Source organism: Argentina anserina, chromosome 3 (genome assembly GCF_933775445.1).
Source record: "Argentina anserina chromosome 3, drPotAnse1.1, whole genome shotgun sequence".
NCBI classification, from domain to species: domain Eukaryota; kingdom Viridiplantae; phylum Streptophyta; class Magnoliopsida; order Rosales; family Rosaceae; genus Argentina; species Argentina anserina.
Window position 1 is genome coordinate 27,666,830 of NC_065874.1, and position 22,232 is coordinate 27,689,061.

The 22,232-nt window shown below is 39.4% G+C and overlaps 4 protein-coding genes across 4 annotated transcripts; 1 reads left to right on the forward strand and 3 right to left on the reverse strand.

The window, feature by feature from the left end:
• The first annotated feature begins 11,697 nt into the window (after nucleotides 1-11,697).
• LOC126789288 (nucleolar protein 58-like) lies at nucleotides 11,698-12,713 on the forward strand. Its single transcript, XM_050515417.1, has one exon. It carries the CDS (start codon nucleotides 11,794-11,796, stop codon nucleotides 12,457-12,459), a length of 666 nt encoding a protein of 221 aa, XP_050371374.1. The 5' UTR covers nucleotides 11,698-11,793; the 3' UTR covers nucleotides 12,460-12,713.
• A 716-nt stretch (nucleotides 12,714-13,429) lies between these two features.
• Nucleotides 13,430-15,140, reverse strand: LOC126789284 (chitinase 2-like). Its single transcript, XM_050515411.1, has one exon. It carries the CDS (start codon nucleotides 14,755-14,757, stop codon nucleotides 13,795-13,797), a length of 963 nt encoding a protein of 320 aa, XP_050371368.1. The 5' UTR covers nucleotides 14,758-15,140; the 3' UTR covers nucleotides 13,430-13,794.
• A 412-nt stretch (nucleotides 15,141-15,552) lies between these two features.
• On the reverse strand, nucleotides 15,553-18,455 carry LOC126789280 (laccase-17-like). The gene is made up of 6 exons (XM_050515407.1): nucleotides 18,301-18,455; nucleotides 18,035-18,186; nucleotides 17,686-17,930; nucleotides 17,346-17,474; nucleotides 16,225-17,205; nucleotides 15,553-16,041 (listed from the first exon to the last, which is right to left on the reverse strand). Exons 1-6 carry the CDS (start codon nucleotides 18,409-18,411, stop codon nucleotides 15,911-15,913), a joined length of 1,749 nt encoding a protein of 582 aa, XP_050371364.1. The 5' UTR covers nucleotides 18,412-18,455; the 3' UTR covers nucleotides 15,553-15,910.
• Nucleotides 18,456-19,291: 836 nt separating this feature from the next.
• LOC126789286 (chitinase 2-like) lies at nucleotides 19,292-20,333 on the reverse strand. The gene has a single exon (XM_050515414.1). It carries the CDS (start codon nucleotides 20,296-20,298, stop codon nucleotides 19,390-19,392), a length of 909 nt encoding a protein of 302 aa, XP_050371371.1. The 5' UTR covers nucleotides 20,299-20,333; the 3' UTR covers nucleotides 19,292-19,389.
• Between the last annotated feature and the right edge of the window lie 1,899 nt (nucleotides 20,334-22,232).

Genomic DNA, 22,232 nt, shown 5'->3' on the forward strand with positions numbered 1-22,232 from the left:
GCATAATTCTTGCCTGCATGCAGGAAATGATTATATGCCACATTTAGTATCAACACTAAGCTTCATGTGAAACAATATACATATAGAAAATCAATTCTAAACATGTGATCACCCTATGACACATGATGGACATCTGATGCAAGCTTGGTTGTCTATTGAAAAGAACAATGTCCCCATCTTCTGAGTGGCGATGGACTATGTCTCCATCTTGGAGGTTATCTGCACGAATCATCCTTTCCTCCGATTTCCCCTTCTTCAAAAGCCTTCACCCAAATCAAGTTAACTACTTATCACTAACAATACTGGTATTTCATTATAACAAAAGGTACAGAGAAAAGTTAATCCCCCTACCAGTCTTCACCATTTCGTTTGTGCAGTACTACAGCACCAGGGTGCTTAAAAGGTCCATTAACTACACACCGCCTCAACTTCTCAATATTATGTTGTGACACACGTTCTGGATAACTCAAGATCTGGGCCATTTTGATGGGGATTCCAACCTAAATCCAGCTAAAACGTTTAGAAATAACAAATTCGCACAAAAGATTTTAAAGTTAGGGTGCTGTACCAACCTCAGTAATTTTAAGATTAGGGTCGGGTGAAATAACAGTTCTACCAGTAAATTCAACCCTCTTCCCACATAAATTTCCACGAAAACGGCCCGTCTTCCCTTTGAGGCGCTGCACCATTCCACTTAGTGGCTTTGTATTTGTATGTTTTGGTTGCATGTGAAATGGAATACCACGAGCATCACTGTTTATGTACATCGCAACCTCCGCTTGAAGTATTTCGCAATCTGACTGAAACACAATTCCCAGCAAATGCAGTACAAAATCACACCCTATGAACAAGTAGATTCACCAGCAAAAAGCATAATAAAAAGAGAATATATCACACATTCTAGAAATGTAATACTGTATGTGTCCAAAAAAGTTGCTTGATAACTGGCAGTCTTTAATGGCAAAATATGCTTATACAGTGTAACAGAAACAACAAAGAAAAAAGAAGATATGCATGCAATTTTTAAAGAAACGTTTCAACATAAATAAATGGTATTTGTTTCTTGCAAAGTAAGGATATCTTTGATAGGTCCAACACAAAGAGTGCTAAAAAAAATCTGCATATGATTCTATAACACAAGGAGTAGCATGAACACTATAAATCAAACATGCACTTTGATGTGCAAATAGCCAAATAGCAATAATGGGATTACACTGACACTATATTTAAATTAAATTTAGAAGTATATGATTTTTTTGCAGTAAAGAAAAGGAATAAAATGCAAGATCAGAAAGATACATTACAACAAACGATAGCTTCTAGATAAATGTAGCTCTAATAATTCTGACTCCTCTATCATCAGGAAGTCAGGAACATTTCCTTATCAAAATAAAATCATACTGAAAATCTTGTGGTAGAACCTTCTAATATGTCCTGTTGAACATTAGCATTTGTTTGAATAATTTTTTTCAACCGCTCTGTAATGTCATTTTCATTACTGCAATAAGAAATTTGGAAACTTGATGAGCATCATTAACAACTGTAGCACTACAAACCCACTGAAAAATGTTATAAAACATAAGAAAAGGAGATAAGGTGGCTATTACCTCTGTGATCCATCCACAAGAACGGAAGGACGAATGGCTATAGGTGGCACAGCGATGGTTGTCAATATAAGGTTCTCTGGTCTACTTTTCAGATTAAGAAGTTCACAATCCTGTAGATGACAATATAAATCTGTTTCATGAGGAACAGATATGCAAGAAAAAGTCTAGCTGTCTTCTTTGTTTAACAAATATATACAACATCACAGCTAATATACAGAAAGTGATAAACTCAAACTAAATTGACAGGTTCATAAATCTGCATTTGTATGAAAAAATACCTCATCAAGCATCCTTTTGAACAAAGAAAAAACCTTTTTGTTGTTATAAGCGTCTTTAGATCTTAATAGTTATTTGCGATATAAGCAAAGAAGAGTAAACAGAAACACACCAAAGTTATAGTGGTTCAGCTGAAGCCTACCTCCACTGTGATCTCTCTTGAGAGATTTACTAGTACTGAAGAATTTAGGTACAAGTACTTATTGTAGACCTTAACCCCTCCCTGTCTAGCTCCTATCTCTCTATCACCCTTAGCTCTCCCTTTAGGATTTCTGTCTCTGTGTCTAAAAACCTCCCTGCAGCCCTATTTATATCAATAGGGGCTGCTTGATACAATATGGACTAGGATTACTAAACCTAACACAAATCCTAATAGAATATTGGAAGATATACTCTCCTAAAACATATAGAAAAGCTGTGCTAACTTATTTCCTTTCTAAACCTGGATTTGATTACTGAATCCTAACTCCAACATGCATCAACGAGCCAAAAACACAACAATCACCACCTTGGTGAGTTGATACCAAATGATTGTTGCAACCTTCAGGATGTCTTGTATCTCTTGAAGTAACCCTGAACAAACCTCCAAGATCATTCACCTTGGCAATACTCCTCTTGCCTCATCACACCTCAAGTGAGGAGGTGCTCCACCACAACTCAGCATGTTGTGACACTAAGCAAGTTCAAGCAGTGCTTGAACTTCTCTACAGAAACTGGCTTTGTTAGACAATCTGCTGCATTGTCATTTGTGTGAACTTTCTCCACAATAATATATCCAGCTTCTATCCAATCTCTGATCCGGTGATAGCGAACATCAATGTGCTTTGTCCTTGCATGAAACACTTGATTCTTCGCCAAATGTATGGCACTTTGGCTGTCACACTTCACTACCACACCTTCCTGGTGAATACCAAACTGTCCTGCCAGTCCATTCAACCAAATAGCTTCCTTAGAAGCTTCTGTCAACGCCATATACTCTGCCTCAGTAGTAGATAGAGCTGTAACCTCTTGAAGATTTGCTTTCCAGCTCACAGGCCCTCCACCACAAGTGAAAACATAACCTGTTGTAGACCTTCTTCTATCTAAGTCTCCTGCAAAATCAGAGTCAACAAAACCAGCCACACAAGCTTCTTCTTGTTTTCTTTCAAACTTGATTCCAAACTGCCTAGTTCTCTTTAAGTACCTTAGAATCCACTTCACTGCTTCCCAATGACGCTTTCCCGGATTTGACATATACTTAGAGACAACACTCAATGCTTGAGCTAAATCTGGTCTTGTGCATATCATTGCATACATGAGACACCCTACTGCATTAGCATATGGAACATTCTTCATCGCATCAATCTCCTTTTGATTTGATGGCTTATGCTCTGCACTCAGCCGAAAGTGTGCAGCTAATGGGGTAGAAACAACCTTAGCTTCATCCATGTTGAACCGTTCAAGTACCTTCATAATGTACTTCTCTTGTGACAGCCATATTTCACTTGTGTTTCTATCCCTTCTTATTTCAATTCCAAGGATCTTCTGTGCAGCTCCTAGATCCTTCATGTCGAATTCAGCCCCCAACTTTTCCTTAAGTTTCTGAATTTTCAACATATCCTTGCATGCAATCAGCATGTCATCTACATACAGTAGTAGTAGAATTACCTCCTCATCTTCGAATACATGGTAGTAAACGCAGCAGTCATATTGACACCTTGTGTAGCCTATCTTCAGCATGTATGTGTCGAAACGCTTGTACCACTGCCTTGGCGATTGCTTGAGTCCATATAGAGACTTCTTTAGTCGACAAACCAGATTCTCTTTCCCTGTTTCGACAAAACCCTCCGGCTGCGACATGTAAATGTCTTCTTCGAGGTCCCCATGAAGAAACGCAGTTTTAACATCCATCTGCTCAATCTCCATATCATACTGAGCTGCTATAGACAACAACAACCGTATTGAAGTATGTTTGACCACCGGAGAGAAAATCTCGTCATAGTCCACTCCCTCTTTCTGCGAATACCCTTTTGCCACAAGACGTGCTTTGTACTTTATGGCATCATCATCATGTATTCCTTCTTTCTTCCTAAACACCCACTTGCAGCCAACAAGTTTTCTTTCTTTGGGTTTAGGAACCAGCTCCCACACGGAATTCTTATGCAGAGATTCCATCTCTTCTGCCATAGCACCAATCCAACCTTCCCTTTCTTCGCTTTCTATAACTTCTTGATAAGTACTTGGATCACCTTGACTTATGGTCAGAGCATGACTCACATCTTCTTCGGTTTCAAATCCATACCGTTGTACCTTCTTTAAATTCCTCTTTGGTTTGTCAAGTGCTATGACTCGCCTCATTGGCTCAGGTTCTTGTGGGATGGGAGGATTTTGACCCCTACGTGGGGATTGCTCCACCTGAGCCCTAACTGGTGACTGTTGTTGCTGCTCTGGTTCCTCAATGGCTACTTGATCATTCCCTACTTGCTCCACCTGAGCTTGAGAATCTTCAACTGATCGTTTAGCTAATGATATCTCGATTGCTTCTTCATCTTTTTCAGCAACAGTCATCTTCTCCTCCTTACTATTAGCTTCTATATTTAACGGCATAGTCTTCTCATCAAAAACAACGTCCCTGCTGAGCACTCTTTTCTCATTGATTATATCCCACAACTTATAACCTTTTACTCCTCTCTGAAAACCAATAAACACACATTCAAGTGACTTTGGTTCCAGCTTGGTTCTTTCATCCTTGGGAATATGCGCAAAGGCGTTGCATCCAAACACTCTTAAGTTGGAATAATCAACTGGTTTTCCAGACCATACCTCATCTGCACACTTGAAGTTAATAGCCTTTAAAGGTGATCGATTAATCAAGTAACAAGCATGATTAAGCGATTCTGCCCAAAACTCTTCAGACAACCCTGCATGAAGCCTCATGCTTCTTTCTCTCTCCAAGAGAGTTCTGTTCATCCTCTCTGCAACACCGTTTTGCTGGGGAGTTTTCTTAACAGTAAAGTGTCTTGTAATGCCTTCATCTTTGCAGAATTGTAAGAACTGATTACTTATATATTCACCTCCATTGTCACTTCTCAACACTTTGATTTTCCTGCCCGTTTGGTTCTCGATTTCAGCCTTCCACTCCTTGAACTTTGGAAAGACCTCATCTTTTGACTTCATAAAGTAAACCCAAACCTTCCTTGAAAAATCATCTATGAAAGAGACAAAGTATCTGGCCTTACCCAACGATTTTGTTGATGCAGGCCCCCAAACATCTGTGTGAATATAGTCTAATACTCCTTTGGATTTGTTCTCACTGCTGCTCACTTTGAATGATACCTTGGTCTGCTTACCGAGTGTGCAATACTTGCAGAAGTCAAGGCTGCAACTCGTTATGCCTTCTAGCTTATCTTGCTTATGTAATTCTTGCAGCCCCCTTTGACTCATGTGCCCTAGCCGTCTATGCCAGAGCTCAGTCTTGTCTTCTTCCGTACAAACTGATGCTCCACCTACTATTGTAGAACCTGTGAGTTTATACATATTATCAGGCTGCAACACACCTTTCATGTAGACCAACTGACCCTTTCCGACTTTGAGCACTCCATTGTTACCTTTATACCACAATCCTTCCCTATCCAATAGACTTAGAGAAATCAGATTTCTGCTCAAATGTGGAATGTGTCTGACCTTTCCCAATGTTCTGACAATGCCATCATACATTGAGATCTTTACTGTGCCGATTCCCATGATTCTACTTGGTGAATCATTCCCCATCAAAACTGATCCGGTGTCCCTCTCTTCATATGTGTCAAACCAATCTTTGTGTGCACACATGTGAAATGTGCAGGCTGTGTCCAAGGTCCAATGTCTAGGCGCGCCGGAGCTGGCTGAGATTGCAAGGAGTTCTCCATCATCGCTATCATTCCCAATAACGACATTGGCTGACTGGGAGCTTCCTCCAAGCATCTGCGCCTTCTTCTCCGTCCATTGTTTGCAATTTCTTTTCCAGTGGTCGGGTGAACCACATACGAAGCAACCATCCTTCTTCTTTTCTTTGCCTTTTCCCTTGGATTTAGACCTGCCCTTGTCTTCAAATCCACCACCTTTACTCTTAGACCTTCCTCTCTCATTCCCTCGGACACTCAGTCCTCGTGCTTGGGAATTATCGTCTTCCCTCTGCATCCTGACATATTGTTCCAGGTTCTCACACACTCCTGCAAGTGTGATGGTCTCTTTGTTGAATATCATGGTGGTCTTGAAGTGTTTGAATGATGATGGCAAAGACTGTAGTAACATCATAGCCGAGTCCTCATCTCCCATCTTTGCCCCAACCTTCTCCAAGTTAATTATGCACTTCTGAAACTTGGATATATGATCAGTAAGATCATCCCCTTCCTCCATCTTGAGGCCAAAGAGTTGTTCCTTCAAAAGTAGCTTGTTGCTGATGGTTGTACCCATATAAACGCTTTGCAGCTTGTCCCATGCCTGCTTTGCAGTCAGCTCCTCTCCGATCTGAAGCACAACATTATCAGCAAGATGCAAGTCAATGCAACTCTTTGCTATCTTACACTTTTCTGCCCAATCTGCATCAGACATTGATGTAGGCTTTGATGCTTCAAGAGCTACATCAACCTTATGCTGGATCAGAACGTTCCTCATCTTCCTCTGCCAAAGCGTGAAGTTGTCCTTGCCATTGAATAGCTTTATGGACGCTCTCACCTCTCCTGCCTCAGCCATTCCTTTGCCAATCGACATCGCAAAATAAACCAGCTCTTGATACCACGTGTTGTTATAAGCGTCTTTAGATCTTAATAGTTATTTGCGATATAAGCAAAGAAGAGTAAACAGAAACACACCAAATTTATAGTGGTTCAGCTGAAGCCTACCTCCACTGTGATCTCTCTTGAGAGATTTACTAGTACTGAAGAATTTAGGTATAAGTACTTATTGTAGACCTTAACCCCTCCCTGTCTAGCTCCTATCTCTCTATCACCCTTAGCTCTCCCTTTAGGATTTCTGTCTCTGTGTCTAAAAACCTCCCTGCAGCCCTATTTATATCAATAGGGGCTGCTTGATACAATATGGACTAGGATTACTAAACCTAACACAAATCATAATAGAATATTGGAAGATATACTCTCCTAAAACATATAGAAAAGCTGTGCTAACTTATTTCCTTTCTAAACCTGGATTTGATTACTGAATCCTAACTCCAACATGCATCAACGAGCCAAAAACACAACACTTTTTAGGGTCAAGCATATGAGGTTGCAGATTAATGGATGCTTTGGACTCCTTCATGACAGGAGTCACTGATTTAAAGTCATCCACAACACCATGAGCAATTGCCAGCATACCTTGAGCTCTTTTCACTGAACCTGTAACAGAATTGATACGAAGGTGATCCTTACCAGAATATATCGAAGATATCAATATATTCCACCATATGAGGCACTAAACAAACAAGTGGCACACTTAAGCTGGAACAGACAATTGTAGGTTGAAAAGATGGAAACCAATGCAACATATGACAAAATGCCAAATATGTGTTATCAGGTCCACCACATCGAATGCAACATGTTACATTTACAATTGAAGCCCATTCTTATTTACTAGAAGAAGCATGTCCCCTATTTGAAAACTAAGTTTAGAACATAAAAGCAAAGCACATCATTTATTTTTCACTATCTGTGTAATTTGGTTTTAAAGTAACATCAAACTTATGAGGAGCATAGGGAGGAGAAGATAGAGTTGCGGGCAAAATTGTCATTGATCCTCTTTTCACTTTTGTGTCAACAGCTTTTACGGGTCTATGTCTGTGTGTCCATATGGTAGAAATGTAAGTTGCATACTTTGTGTTGTTTTGGGTTCCTGTAAACTTTCTCATGCGTGGACCTTCTCACAGTCTGGGATTTCTCAGTTTGTCATAAGAAAGTTGCCACTAAACAAATAACATGTCAGTTGAGCCTCTCTCTCTCTCTCTCTCTCTCTCGAAATTCTCTTTATAGAAACAACTAGTGAACAAGAAGATCACTAGCATATAAAACCATATAAAGATTCTAAAAAAAGCTGCTTTTCATGAATATATGACCCATAAAATAAAAGATGCAAACAAAGCATCCATAAGCATGACAGAAGCTCCCAGAAAAAAGAAATGACAAAATTTTGAAGTCCTACCATTCATATATCCACATTTCAGGCACTTCACTGATCTATTATTGCTTGCCATGCTAGTACACTTCTTCACTATTGCTTTCACCGTGACGCTTTTATCCTTTTTGGGATCTCTCACAGTATTTAGAAAGCCACTGCGTAATTTGTCATCCACAATTATTCGAGAGCATGACTGTACAAGAAACATAAGGTAGTTAGACTAAATCAACCTTTGCAGTAATAGCATCCCTTGCAGAAGGCAAGCACTTACAATAGATTGAAAGATGCAAAAATAAAACAGAAGGCAAATTAGTATCACCGTACCAATTGATAGAAGAGTTCAGATGTTGCCAGACATTAAACTCCCAACCGCCCAAAAAAAAAACACATATATAATGTAAGAACCTATGAAATTCCAATGGGGAAGTTTTGTGTTGCAGTAAGATAACATCAAATCAAAAAGATCAAAGCGGCCTTTTTTATGTCTTCTAGGGATAGGGTATCTGGAAACAAAATTGAACAGGCACCAAAGAAAGCAAAACCGAAATTCTAAATAGCAGTGCATTACTGTCTCTGAGTACAAAGACAAGCCCTAACAAGGCAACAATGAATATTCAGAAATACTATAAAATGAAAGTTGTGGAGGGGTGAGTGTTTTGTCATGTTGTTCACTGTGAAGTTGCTTCTTTTCTCCGGAAAGGTTCATTTAGGGAAGCTATAGTCACTTGGGAGAACCCAGATGAAAGCCATGTTCTTTTATGCCATCACAAAGTCGGGTTTGGATAGGGAAGAAAGGCAAGGTTCTCCAAGAGTTAGTGTTCCCGCTGTCATCTGAGGTCCTGTAGATGGAAAGAAAGAAAAAACCTTTGAAGACTACTTACAAATACCAAAGGAGGAGCCAGGTAAAGTAAAATAAGGGGCAGCTCTCTGGCTTCTGGTTCAAAGGCTTTTAAATACTATTTTTCTTCCATTCTATTAGGTTGGAAGGCTGCTGTAATCTAGGGCGCAAAGCTGTAGTCTAGGAGTGGGGTATTGTCCTACAATGTTTTATCTGGTTTGTTTTATTTGGTTGAGAGAAATCTCAATTTCCTACTATGTGGACTTCTGTCCACCTACATTCTGCTGTACCTTTTTCTTATCCAATAATTTTATACCTTTCAGAGAATAACCTCTTGTGCCTCAATTTATAGTTCTGTAGACAATCATATACATCAAATTAGAAGTTTGAATCCCACTGATAATGATCAACTGTAACCAGAAACCCTTTTTCAGTATACCAAATGCCGCCCCAGTCCTTTCATAAGCTACACCTTTTTCAGTAATTACAATTTGAGCTGATGTTTTAACTTGATCATTAATCTGGTCTGGTGTTCACCACATTGTTCTAGCTGGCCCAATAAGAAACTTTCCACATTCACATGTATGCCAAACTTAACTACAAAGTTTTTCATGACTGGTACAATATCTTTTGAAGCTTTGTTGATGTCCTTCTTGGATTAATACAACTATCTATAATGTAAATAAATGTCCTAAATCTAAATATCGAGTGTACATCTGACTATGTCAAGCCACAATCTAACTGATGAAATGTATGACAAGATGTTAAGCAAAGTTGTTAGGATATTACGAAATCATAATACAGAAAGGCATAATTAATGACATGTATCCAAAATGGAATAAACATATCTTTGTACCTTACAAATGCACTTCAGAACGTCCACAACAGTACTTAGATATCCAACATTAAAAACAGGGACATCAAGCACTAAATATCCAAAGTGGCCAGGACAATCCACGAGTTTTGCACCACATGTCTCACAGTCACCAGAATTCTTATTTGCAGGGCCCTGAAGCCAAGATTATAGCAATATTTCAAAAAAAGAAAGAAAAAAAGAGAAATAGACCGCCATTTAGAGAAGGAAAAAAAAAAACAAGCATAATCCACACTTAAAACACTACTACATAGATATACCAGTGTGGGGGTGAAATTGGCACTCTCTTTATGGAAATCACACCCACCACCTACCCCTCCCTTCATTTTGTCATGAACATGTACATCGTAGAACACTGATGCAAAACGATATTAAGGAATGTTGTTTTCGGAAAAGAGGGTGCCAATTTCAATTCATTTCTTTGTTTTATATTTCTAACTACACTCGTCAGAAATCAATGTAAAAATGCATGGGAATTGCATCCAAACAAACAGGATATCCACCAATGCTATTCAATCAACAGGATATCTAACCGCCATATTTTTCTCTTTACCCTGCCTCATATGTTTAATACCATTATTACCACAAAATTTCCTTCAACAAAGCTACAAAGAACTTGAAAGAATAACTAAAGAGTGAGAATGTACCAAGCGGGCATCCAACAAGCCACCTTTGATTGGTTTTCGATTGCCATTGTAATATCTACCAAGAGAAACTTGAGTTGCAGGCATTTTGCTGATCTCTGATTGGGACATAGCATTGAATTGCCATTGTGCTCTTCAGGAAAAAACAACAGCGGGCATTTAATGGTAAAGACATCACTTTACTTGTAAGAAGTATACAGAATAAATGGAAATCAAAATGTCTTACATTCTGCAATGCCCTTCTACTTCGATGAAAGGGCTCTTTTGTGAAGGCTATTGTTTTGGTTTGGACTTTATTCATCATCGTGTTTATCAATATCAGAGTGAAAAAAATCTAAGAGAAATAATAAAAGCAGAGAGTATGAGATTCATGCCCTTGGTTTGGTCCATAGCAATGACTAACCATCATCCTTGATGAGGTATTGCTGTTTTTAAAAGAAACGACAACATACACAAGGATTTGCAACTACTGTAACAAACTTGTGATTTATCTAAAAATTAAAAGAGCCTCGATCGTTGGCGAAAATTAACAGGGACATCTCTTATCAACTCAAAGAAAAAAAACATAGACTGAGTTCAAATGCCTAACACAACCAGCATTCATAAAAAAAAAAAGCAGGCTCTTCTTTACATGACAAACAAGCAAACTGACAGAGAAATCGATATTCGAATTACGCAACATAAGCATATATCTCATTTAGCATAAGCAAACATAGGTTTTGAAAGTTAAACAGGATAAAAGAGCAGCCGCAATGAATTGAATCACTAAAATATATTGAAGAACAGTGTGGAATCAAATCAATTAGAGACCAGATTCTGAAGCAAATATATATAAATGCGCAGATTTTAAGGAATTACAGAAAGCATAAACTGTAAGCGGAGATTAGAATCAATTTCAATTGAATTGGAGTCAGTGTTCTCTGATCAAGGAAGAAGACCCAGAAGAAGAATGATAGAGGAAAACGTACCGAGTAGAGATTAGAGAGGAGAAAGCAAACAACAAGGTTTTGGGTTCAAAGGGCGGGAGTGCGTCTCTTCGGCAAGGACTGCAGAGTTGAGTTCTACCACCATCCACTGTCAAAACAATATTACTCGTTCAATTATTGCTTTTACTGCTAACCTAGGTTAACCTAAATTACGATTAACCCAATTGCTGATTCGTCAATATCATTCCCAACCTAATAGAAATTCATAATATCAAATTTCACCCAATCAAATGTGGAAATAGAGCGGCACACATAAAATACCATCAAGAAAAAGCAAAGCTAAAAAACGGTGAGGTGAATTAAACTCCAATAGTATTTAGGGAACCAGTTTAGGGTTTTAGCTCTCCTCTTAAACCCCTGAGTTATTGATTCACAAAGAAGAGTCCGCCTCCTCCCTAAAAGAATGAAAGCCCTTTGAAACCTTTCTTCTCTCCAAACCATGAAGACCGTCCAAAGCCACGTCCTCTCCTCCGACCCAATCTCCCTCTCCGACGCCACCTCCTTCCTCTCCGCCCACTCCGTCTGCGGCGACCCTGGCGCCGCCTCCGTCGTCGCGTCTCACGAGACCTGCTGGTTCGTCCGACGCGCCCTCGCCTCGTTCCAGGAGCTCGAGCAGCTCCATCTCAAGCTCAAGGGCAAGCGGAGGCCCGACGAGTCTCATAACGACGACGCCGAGACCACCGCCGCGGACTACCCCTCGCAGAGCTTCGCCGCCAGCCGGGACGTCACTTCCAAGCCCAGAAGCCACCGGCATGTTGACGCCATCGAGGCTGAGCTTGGGAGCCGTAATTTGAAGGATGATGGAGGTGAAATTGCAGAGGTTGATGATCAGAAGAAGAAGAAGAAGAAGAGTCATGTTGGTGAGAATGGAGGTCGAATTGGGGATGGAGATGGTGAGAGTGAGATGGGTAAGAAGGAGAAGAAAAAGAAGAGGGACAATGTGGACGAAAATGCGGGTGGAATAAAGGAGGAGGAGGAGGATGGGGAAAGTAAAATGGGGAGTGAAGAGTTAAGGAGGCAAGAGAAGAAGAAGAAGAGGAGGAAGAAAGAGGTGTTGGAGAACGGCGAGGGTGATGCTTCGGAGGAGAAGAGGAGGAAGAGTTGATGAACATGTTTCGAGTCAATGTGGAATCTGGTCTTATGGATCGACAGGTTGGGGTAATTCGATTTAGGAGGGGGGAATGTGTTTGTTTGTTATATTATTGATTGCAATGGAAATTTTGGCTCAGTTTCGATTCCTTGTGCAACTGTTGTCTTGTGTTATTGCAGTTTCTGTCAACTGTATCAATTGCATTGTTATAGATGGGAATCTGGGGATCATGATTTCAGTCAATGGAACAAACTGTGCCAGTTATCCTTTGCTTCTTGTTTGTTATCGCTTTGATATTGGATATATGATCGGGGTCCTTGTATTGTGCATATCTGCTACGGCATGTTATTGCATGGTTTACTGGCATTACATTGAAATGAAGATGTGGAGATGCTCAGATGCAGATGGTTCAATCTGTGCGGAGATGTTTTCCAAAAGCTTATAATGATTGGAGTTTGATCAGCTAATCCGCCCCTAAAGGCAATGGCATTCACTTATATGCTTGAGAGGGTCCACAAGGTATGACTTACTCATTAACGCTTCCATATTCATTTCTTTATCCGAACTCTTTCCACCAAATTTTTTTTCGGTTGAAGTCTACAGTGTTAGTTACTTTTTTGTTTTAACAAACTACTAATAAGTATCAAATAATATTTTAGTTCACAAAAAAGTCACTTCTTGATTTGTTTACCAAAATTTACAAATAAAGACTACATAATATAAAACCGTCACATGTCATATGATATTTTATTAAATCTGAGAATGACAGTGTGGTAATTTTTCCGAAAATAATGATATTTTGGACATTTCAACATTAATTACTTAGTTAGTTTTGGTACACTTATTTTTGAGCTTGGACTTATGTCCTAATTTGTATAAGAAATGTAGAAAGTTAGTTTTTAGTTAATTTAAATGTTGTCTAGTCCTACTAAGTAATTTTCTATTATTATTTTATTTAGGGAAACTATGATGTTAGTTACTTAGTTTGGTTAGCTTTTGAATATTTCATTTCGGTTCTTACCTTCTACTAGCTCATTTACGTTCTTACTTAGTTTGGTTTTGAATATTTCATTTCGGTTCTTACCTTTATGCTAGCTCATTGGAATAAAAAGAAATGGTACTGTATACTACAAAGCTGAAGAGTTTTACATACAAATTATTCAATTAGGAGTACAGATATGTTCTCCAGTTCAGGTATTCCTGCTTTGGTTGAGGTGCACATTTGCAACCTTGTCCAATTCCTCATATATATAAATACAAGTAATGGTGTATAAGTTTTCTGCATAGTACCTGCTTGCTTAGATGAACACAATAACAACAAATAAAGAACTAAAAAGGAAAAAAGGGTTTCTAGCTAACAAGGAATTCTTGTGATTTCTTCTCATAACGAAAGTCAGCCTTCTTAGAGTCATCTGCCGACCAAATGAAAATGCCATGAAGCTTCCCCTGACTTCTAAGCCTACCACAAGCCTCAAAGAACCCATTTCTAGGAGACAGGCCCCCACTATTATCTGTTCCGAAGCTCACTAGAACCTTGCCACCTTTGTAATTTGAGCTCTGGGTCTCAAAATGTTTCATAAACTGAGTTATTGTTGTGCCCTTATTATACGCATAAAACTGAAAATTAACATAGTCGATGAGATGCCCATACTTCCTCCACAATGTAAAGTAATATGGCCGCAGAGAATCATTGTCATATGGTGCAATGGATGTGAAAGACACAACATTATTATGCTTAAGGTGGGATAACAGTTGCCCAATGCATTCAGCAAATGTATTGGGATCTGTCTGGAAGTGTTCATAGTCGATATCAATTCCATCCAACTTGTATTCTTTCACTATCTGAACTATTGAAGAGATAGCATTTTTGACCCAAGAATTGATTGATGTAGGACTGAAGTATGCGCTCTGTTTACCTTTTACGGTATCTCCTCCAAGACTCACGGCGACTTTAGCATTTGGATGACTGGCCTTAATAGCGGAAACATGAGAAGGGCTTAGATTCTTTGTGTCCCAGAACACATTAAACTTGCCATTGGTGGGTTTTGGATGGGAGGGTGTTGTGAAGTTGAATCTGCTATCCGTGGGTTTTGCATGGGAAATTGGTGTGTAGTCAATAGCAAAGGAGAGGATGAAGTGAAACTCGACTCGGGGATCTATCGGTACATCGGAGAATGTGACACCCTTGTCCTCAGCTCCTATATATTCCCTGAAGAGCTTCGAGTTTCCTGGGGCTGCGTCGGCTGATGACAGTGTCATGAAAAACAATGGCATTACAACTAAAAGAAAGAGTTGGATCCTGGTTGAGTCCATATCTATCAAATTCAGGAATATTGGATTCCTGTAATCTTTAGTTCTGAGATGCAGCTGTACAAACTTGTGGGGGAGGCTTTATACAAGTGAGGTATGGATGGAATATTGGTTATTTACAAGAAATTTGTTTTGGAGCTGGTGTGACTTCTTTACCGAAGGATCCTGCCGTTCATTTGTAAACCAAGTGCATTTGATTCCCCGTCCAGGGTAAAATGTTTTAGGGGCAGACATTAATCAATAGATGATGCATAATCCCTCATTTTTGTAACTATGTAACATTTTTACAAGGTATACAAACCTGTAGGTTGTTTTGTTAAGACCTATATGGCATGGCTCACAAAAAAACCTTCACTAATCTTTGGGTGTTTATAATTATCCAAGGTACATGCATGTTGGCCTCTATGGCGCATGTTGATTATATGCAGATTGCATTGAATGAACTGCTATCTATTTGACTCAATGCGTATATGGTACTGGTCAATTATTGTGAGGCTCCATCGAATGGAAGCATCTGTTTATCTATCGTATGACTCATAAAATAAAATTTGCTTCTGGTAATATCAATACACACTAAAACTTGCATTTGTTATCATTGATAAAACAGAAGAAGAAGGAATTCGACAAGTTGAAGGTTGTAGTTTGTAGCCTTGGTTCTAGAGGTAAATTGAATTTACTTTACCATGTTCGGCCCCGGAATATTATTTCCTAACATTACTTGTTATATAAGTTCGGGGGAAAACACAATCCTATATTTATGCTCATGGGCGGCAATGGCACAAAAAGCATAGAGAAGTTCTTATGTGCTCTAAATGGTCTCATTGTTGGACTATAAAATTTGAACTTTGTAGAGATATGCCTAGGTATAAACATAGCAAGAAATGAGAAGAGAGGCAACAATCTGATTGTGACATTATTGTTGTGAGCCCTCTTACATCAAGAAATTAAAATGTTACAGATGGATATCATTGCCTTTAAGCTGCACAGGCAACAATGACAGAAAAATGAAACATCAATTAGGCCAAAGAATAAAACCGATGGGTTACAAAATTCTTGGTGAAACGTTGTGATCAGACTCGGAGGTAGTTCAGCATGTATCAACATTTGGGAAGATCCAGTGGGGCGGAAGCAACTTTTGATTGGGAAGCTTTCCGTATCAACATTTGGGAAGATCCAGTGGGGGAGGAAGCAACTTTTGATTGGGAAGCTTTCCGTCCAAGACTACCCAAGCCATCTTCAAGCCCCAGCTTGTATGGATCTCCAAGTGACAATGCATGAACCAAACACCTAATTCAATTGAGATTAAATTCATTAGCAAATAGTTCCATATAGAAGTAGTGCTAGTCCTTCCATGAGTATATAAGACCCTATGTTATCCGACCTACAATGTCAATCAAAGTACTAAAACAAGATATAGTTTATTATCTAGCTTGCTAATAGAAAATGTAACACATTAGATTGCTAGCTAACCTGGGTTGTCTGCAAGAAACCGAATCGCAGTCCACCCGCCAGAGGGAACACCTACGGTGTTTCTTTCAACAGGATCAACCAGATTGAACTTCTTAGGATCTTTATTTTGGTCGAAGTTCCCAAACCCTTGACCAACAACAAAGAAGTTGAATCCATGAAGATGAAGAGGATGACTTTCAGCACCAAGAATACTAGTGTCCTGCAACACCAACTCCACACTAGTGTTAAACGGAAGCACCATTAGCTTTGTACCATTACCGACGTTAGTGTTGTTAAGCTGAGCTCCAGTGTAATTAAATGGGATTAAAGGACTTATAGGAAAATAAGGGGAATAAATCCCATTGGATTGGCCGGAGAAGTGGGATTGAAGCAAGGCAGTGTTTGGCATGGTGAAAGAAATATTGTTGATTGAAGCAGCAAACATAGAACTATTATTGGGTCCCAGGCAAGTCTGGTTGTTGTGCTTTTGTTGGCTGCATGGGTTGGTTCCGAGCCCTACTGTGAAGAACAAATGTTTGTCAACTTTTTGTGGGACATTTGCTGGAAATTGTGGAGTGTTTAAACTGCGGAGTTTGCTGGCAAACTTTGTTGCAAAGGATGTGTCATTTAGAGCTGGGAGAATTGGTTTGTGGAGTGAAAGTTTGTTCAATGGGAGGGTTGAGTGAAGTGTGGTCGTTTTATACTCAAGAATGCCGGCAAGAGTAGAGTTGTCAAAGGTGCCTAAACCGGTCACATATGGCCTTGCGGTCATGAAAAATGTGGCATTTGGGTAGTTGGGTTTGGTTTTGAGAAGAACATTGGTGGTTTGTCCCGGGGCAATGTGAATGGTGCTGGTCTCGAAGGGTTTGGTGTAAACTGCGTCAGTTTCTACCACCTTGACCGTGTGGTTTGCAATGCTGAAGAAGAGCTCATCGTTCAGTGCTGCATTGATAATGCGCAGAAGGTATGTCTTTCCAGCTTTCACCTTCAGCTTGAAAGTATCTGCATAATCCATATATGCAAATGTATCAACAGGTATGATATATTTGATGTCTTATTGGTACAAATGTTGACACACTTAATTAATTTACGGGTCATATAAAGTATAAACAATACACATCATGTAAACTTGACTTTGTTACCTTTGGCAGAACAGTTATACAAAGGCCCTGGGAGTCCATTGATGGTGTAAGCATCAGAAACATTTGGTCCTCCTCCGGTTCGCAATGCCTGGTTGATGACTGCTTCAGGATCTGCATTCCACCATTCTCCTGTAGTTTCAAGCATTTTACCAAGTTTTCTGATTAGCTAGAGTAATTTTTCTTGACAGGAGAGTAAAAAATTGATACCACATAGAAACATAACTGGGGTAATGATCGAAGTGGCTCTTTACTACCACTAACTGCTCATACCCGAATGCAATTTAGGGAATATGAACTAATGATCATTTGCAGGTAATATATGGACTAATGAGAAACTTACCAAAGATGATGGGAACTTCCTTATAGGGTTTGGTAAATGGATAAGGAATACCACGTTTGGGAAGAATGATTAGGGGGCCATAGATTGTTGATCTTAGCCATGAAATGTGAGCATGCCACCAAAGAGTGCCTCTTTGGCCAACAATGGTGAAATTGTACACATAGCTGTTGCCGGTTTGAATCGGACATTGTGTAATGTATGCCGGACCGTCAGCCCAGCCACTTCGAAGCTGTCGAATTCCGTGCCTGCGGATTGTTAAACCTCCATTTGTTAGATGCAGGTGTGACGACTATATGTGATTACAGTATATGCCAGAGTTCTCTTAATAGCATTGGTCATTATTCATTACCAATGGATGGAGATGTTGCTTTGAACATGGTTAACAACTTTGATGACGAGGCGATCACCCTCCCTAGCAACAATTCGAGGCCCGGGAAATTGGCCGTTTATGGTTACAATGCTCTTCGTGTGGCACAATCTTGTCACATTCTTCAGTTGAACCTATGAAGCCATTCAAAAACGTTAAAACAGACAACCGTGAATTAGAAGCAATGCAAAGGGAAGTTGTATTATGTGATAGAAAGTGAAAGTTACATAAATATGCAATGCACGTACATTAAACGTGTACTTTCTGGTCATGCTTGCAATAGCTTGCTGAGGAATGAGACCCAATGTAATGAAGGAGAGAACAAAGAGCCTAGCGAGTGAGAAAAGAGCGACACCCATTTTTACCTTCTCTGCCTTTGTTCTTCTTGCAGAGAAGTGAGAGATGTGAGCTATGATGCTTCTCGAGTGCAAGTGTGTGTTGAAAAGGATGATCTAAATTGTGTTTATATAAGGTTGATGAAAGAGCAAGTTTGGTCGGTTAGGTAGTCATAGAAGTTTGAAGTAGCTTATAGGGGAGAAACATAGCCAGAGAAGATAGAGCAATTCACATGAGCTATTTTATTAATCAGGATGCACTTGTTTGAACAACTTTAGAGTGGTGTCAAAGACAATCAATTTCAGATGACCTCCCGGCCTTTCCTTTCAAGTCCAACCTCTGCTAAGTATCACCATGTCTCCATATATGTACCCGTTGAACTATGAAAATGGAGATGATGATTTTGACCTGCATATATCCGGGCTTTAACAGCAACATGCCAACAACTATCTGCATGCTCTGTCATGTTCTAGGAGATAGAATTATAGGTGCATTTTACTGGGAGCATGGCTAGCTTGTACGTCCTTTTCAGCAGTGTAGGTGCAACAAGCCATATATAATTTTGAAATCTCATCAAATTTTAATACGTTCTAAAGTGAACGTTCCAAGAGTAATTATAGAGGTTTGTTCCATTAATAATTTATCTTTTTGTTTACATGTTAAGAGATCGAATGTGATTCTCGTTTTTCAATTTCATAAATACAACTTCACCCTAAACACTAAATCTTAAACCCACCATACGATAATCTAGAAAAAAACTCGGGTAAAAGAACAAGCAAACATTTCATGCATCATTCTGTAATTACCACTCCTCCGAGCTTCATCCTTACGGATGCATTAGCATCTGATCCTTGTTTAAGTTTTTAGATATGTATACGTAGGACATGTTTGCTATAAAAAAAATAGCCAAGCTGGAAATCAAAATTTTAATTAGGCCGAAATACAATTTCAAGCATACAAAACAAATATAATTAAGTGGAAACAAACTAGCTAGGAAACATTTAGCTAGCAAGAACGCTTTGTGATTGCTTCTCATATCGAAAATGAGCCTTCTTGGAGTCGTCTGCAGACCAAATAAAGATGCCATGAAGCTTTCCCTGACTCTTAAGCCTAGCACAAGCGTCAAAGAACCCATTTTCAGGAGACAACCCCCCACTATGATCTGTGCCGAAGCTCACTAAAACTTTTCCACCATTGTAATTCGAGCTCTGAATCCCGAAATATTTCATGAACTGAGAAATAGTTGTGCCCTTATCGTAGGCATAGAACTGAAAGTTAACGTAGTCAATGAGATGTCCATACTTCCTCCACAATGCCAAGTAGTATGGTTGCACAGAATCATCGTCATATGGTGCTATGGATGTGAATGACACAACTTTATTTTGTTTAAGGTAGAAAAATAGTCTCCCAATGCATTCCGCAAACGTATTAGGATCCGTGTTGAAGTGTTCATAGTCGATATCGATTCCATCCAAGTTGTACTCTTTTGTTATCCGAACTATCGAAGAGATAGCATTTCTTACCCAAGAATTGATCGATATAACAGTGAAGTTTGCAGATTTACCAGCTACGGTATCTCCTCCAAGACTCAGACCTACTTTAACATTTCGATGACGGGCTTTAATGGCTGAAACATGAGAAGGGCTGAGATTGTCTGTGTCCCAGAACGCATTGAAGTTGCCATTGGTGGGTTTAGGACGGGAAGATGTTGTGTAGTCAATACCAAAGGAAAGGAGGAAGTGAAACTCGACTCCGGGGTCGATTGGAACATCTGAGAATGTGACACCGACGCCCTCAGCTCCTATGTATTCCCTGAAGAGCTTCGAGTTTGCTGCTTCGGCTAGTGACATTGTTGTGAAGAACAAGATCATTAGGAGGAAAAGAAACAGTTGTGGCCTGGTTGAGTTCATTGCTATTCAAAGTAAGACTATGATATCTGTCTGTATGTCTGGGATGCAGGCATGCAGCTATGCAATATTGAGGGAGGCTTTATATAAGTGAGATAGGGTCGATTATCTACAAGGCTTTTGTTTTGAAGCTGGTGTCACTTCTTGTGTGAAAGCATCATGTTGACCAGTTTCATATGATTCCACGTCCAAAATGTGACCAAGGGAATCAAATTTCTTCACAGATGGCACCAACCACTAGATGCATATAATCCTTTGTTTTTTATACACTTAGGAAATGCAACTGCTATCATTCCTATCAATCAGCCTATCATTGGCTTTTTCTTATTCAACAGTGTGTAGGTTGTTTTATTCTTTTGTTGAGGGACTAGATTGAATAACGCATTTGAGCATGCCGTAGTCTGTGGACGTTTATACTTTATAACTACGTACGAGACATATTCGTTATGCAGAAATGGATTAGGTAAGTTGCGTTTAAGTACTATCTATTTGACTCGAATGTGCATGTCTACTACGTATTGATCAATTATTTGAGCTCTTCATTGTATGGAAGTACTTGCATAGCTCTCTAGCTAGCGCGCTAGTAGAACGACTAAATTTATTTATTTTTTTGATCGAAGACTAATTCTTGATTCTTACTAATTGGTTGTACCATAGTACGTCGTGTGCAGAAAGCAATTATTCTTTATACAGTACGCGAAATCAGTAAAGGGCAAGCAAGGATTTGGCCTCTAATGTCTATTTACGATCATGTACTGTTACTTTTTCTTCTTCTGTAATTTATGTACTGGAACAGTGATGCTCTAAAGCATGAAATGGCTTTTATGGATAGTTTTTCTATTCATTCTATCTTAAATAATCAAGTTCTCTTGGAAATTATGAAGAATCAACCTTTGTCTAGCCGAATCAGTTATGGAGTTCAATTATACTGATCATGAATCTGCTGATGGTGACATTATTTATGAAGCCCCTTAGGCTTTGATTGCATCAAGAAACATAATATATATATAGGGAGGATCGAGAGCGGATGCCGCAAGTCGGCGACCATCGACGTTAATGACGGCGCGGAAGATGCCGGCCGTGCTTCTCCCCTCCTAGTGCTTCTATCCCCTGTCGATTCGTGGTAGCGCCACCCGCCATTTCGCCGCCGTTTAGGAGCGGTGAAACCCGGAAGTTCTCCCGAAAAAGCATATTTCGCCGAACTTCAACTCGTCGGATCTCCCTCCTCCGGCAACCAATCGGTACGATTCTTGTCCCATTTTGAAGGTCTCCTTCCATACTACAAACCCTCCAAAATATTTAACCCCAAAAGTTGTGTGCTAGGAGAATCGAAGAAAAGAAATTTTAGGTTTTTAAATTGGGGTTTTTCGATTCTTGTTAATTGAAATGTTTAGGCTCAGAATTAGACTTTGTGGTGAACTAGGAAGTTGTTAGGAATGTCATTTAGATTGTGGTGGTGAAACTTGGTAGTCATTGGTGACGGTCGGTGAACAGTGGCGACGCATGAATAGTACCATGAATAGTAACTATGAACATCGTTTGGTAAAACAGTAACTGTGAACAGTGTTTGGTAAACCAGTAATTGCGAACAGTGTTTTAGTAAACCAGTACATTGGACCAGTGATTAGTAAAACAGTAAACCATGAACAGTGTTTTGTGAACAATGTTTTATGAACAACATTTAGCTGTACTGAAATCGTCACCTGATATTTTACGTATCATTTTCTAAGCATTTTATCATGCTATTAGGTGACTGACGAAACGAGTGAGGAAATTACTTTCAGTGTCGTGGAAGTTGCACGCAGGAAAGAATGTGAGTAAAATCTCACAGTGACGAATCTACCCTTTCAGAGATTCATGATTACGCTAAATTTAAAAGAATGAACTATGATAAGTATATGATATAGTGGATTGTGTATGTGTATAATTGGTAAAAT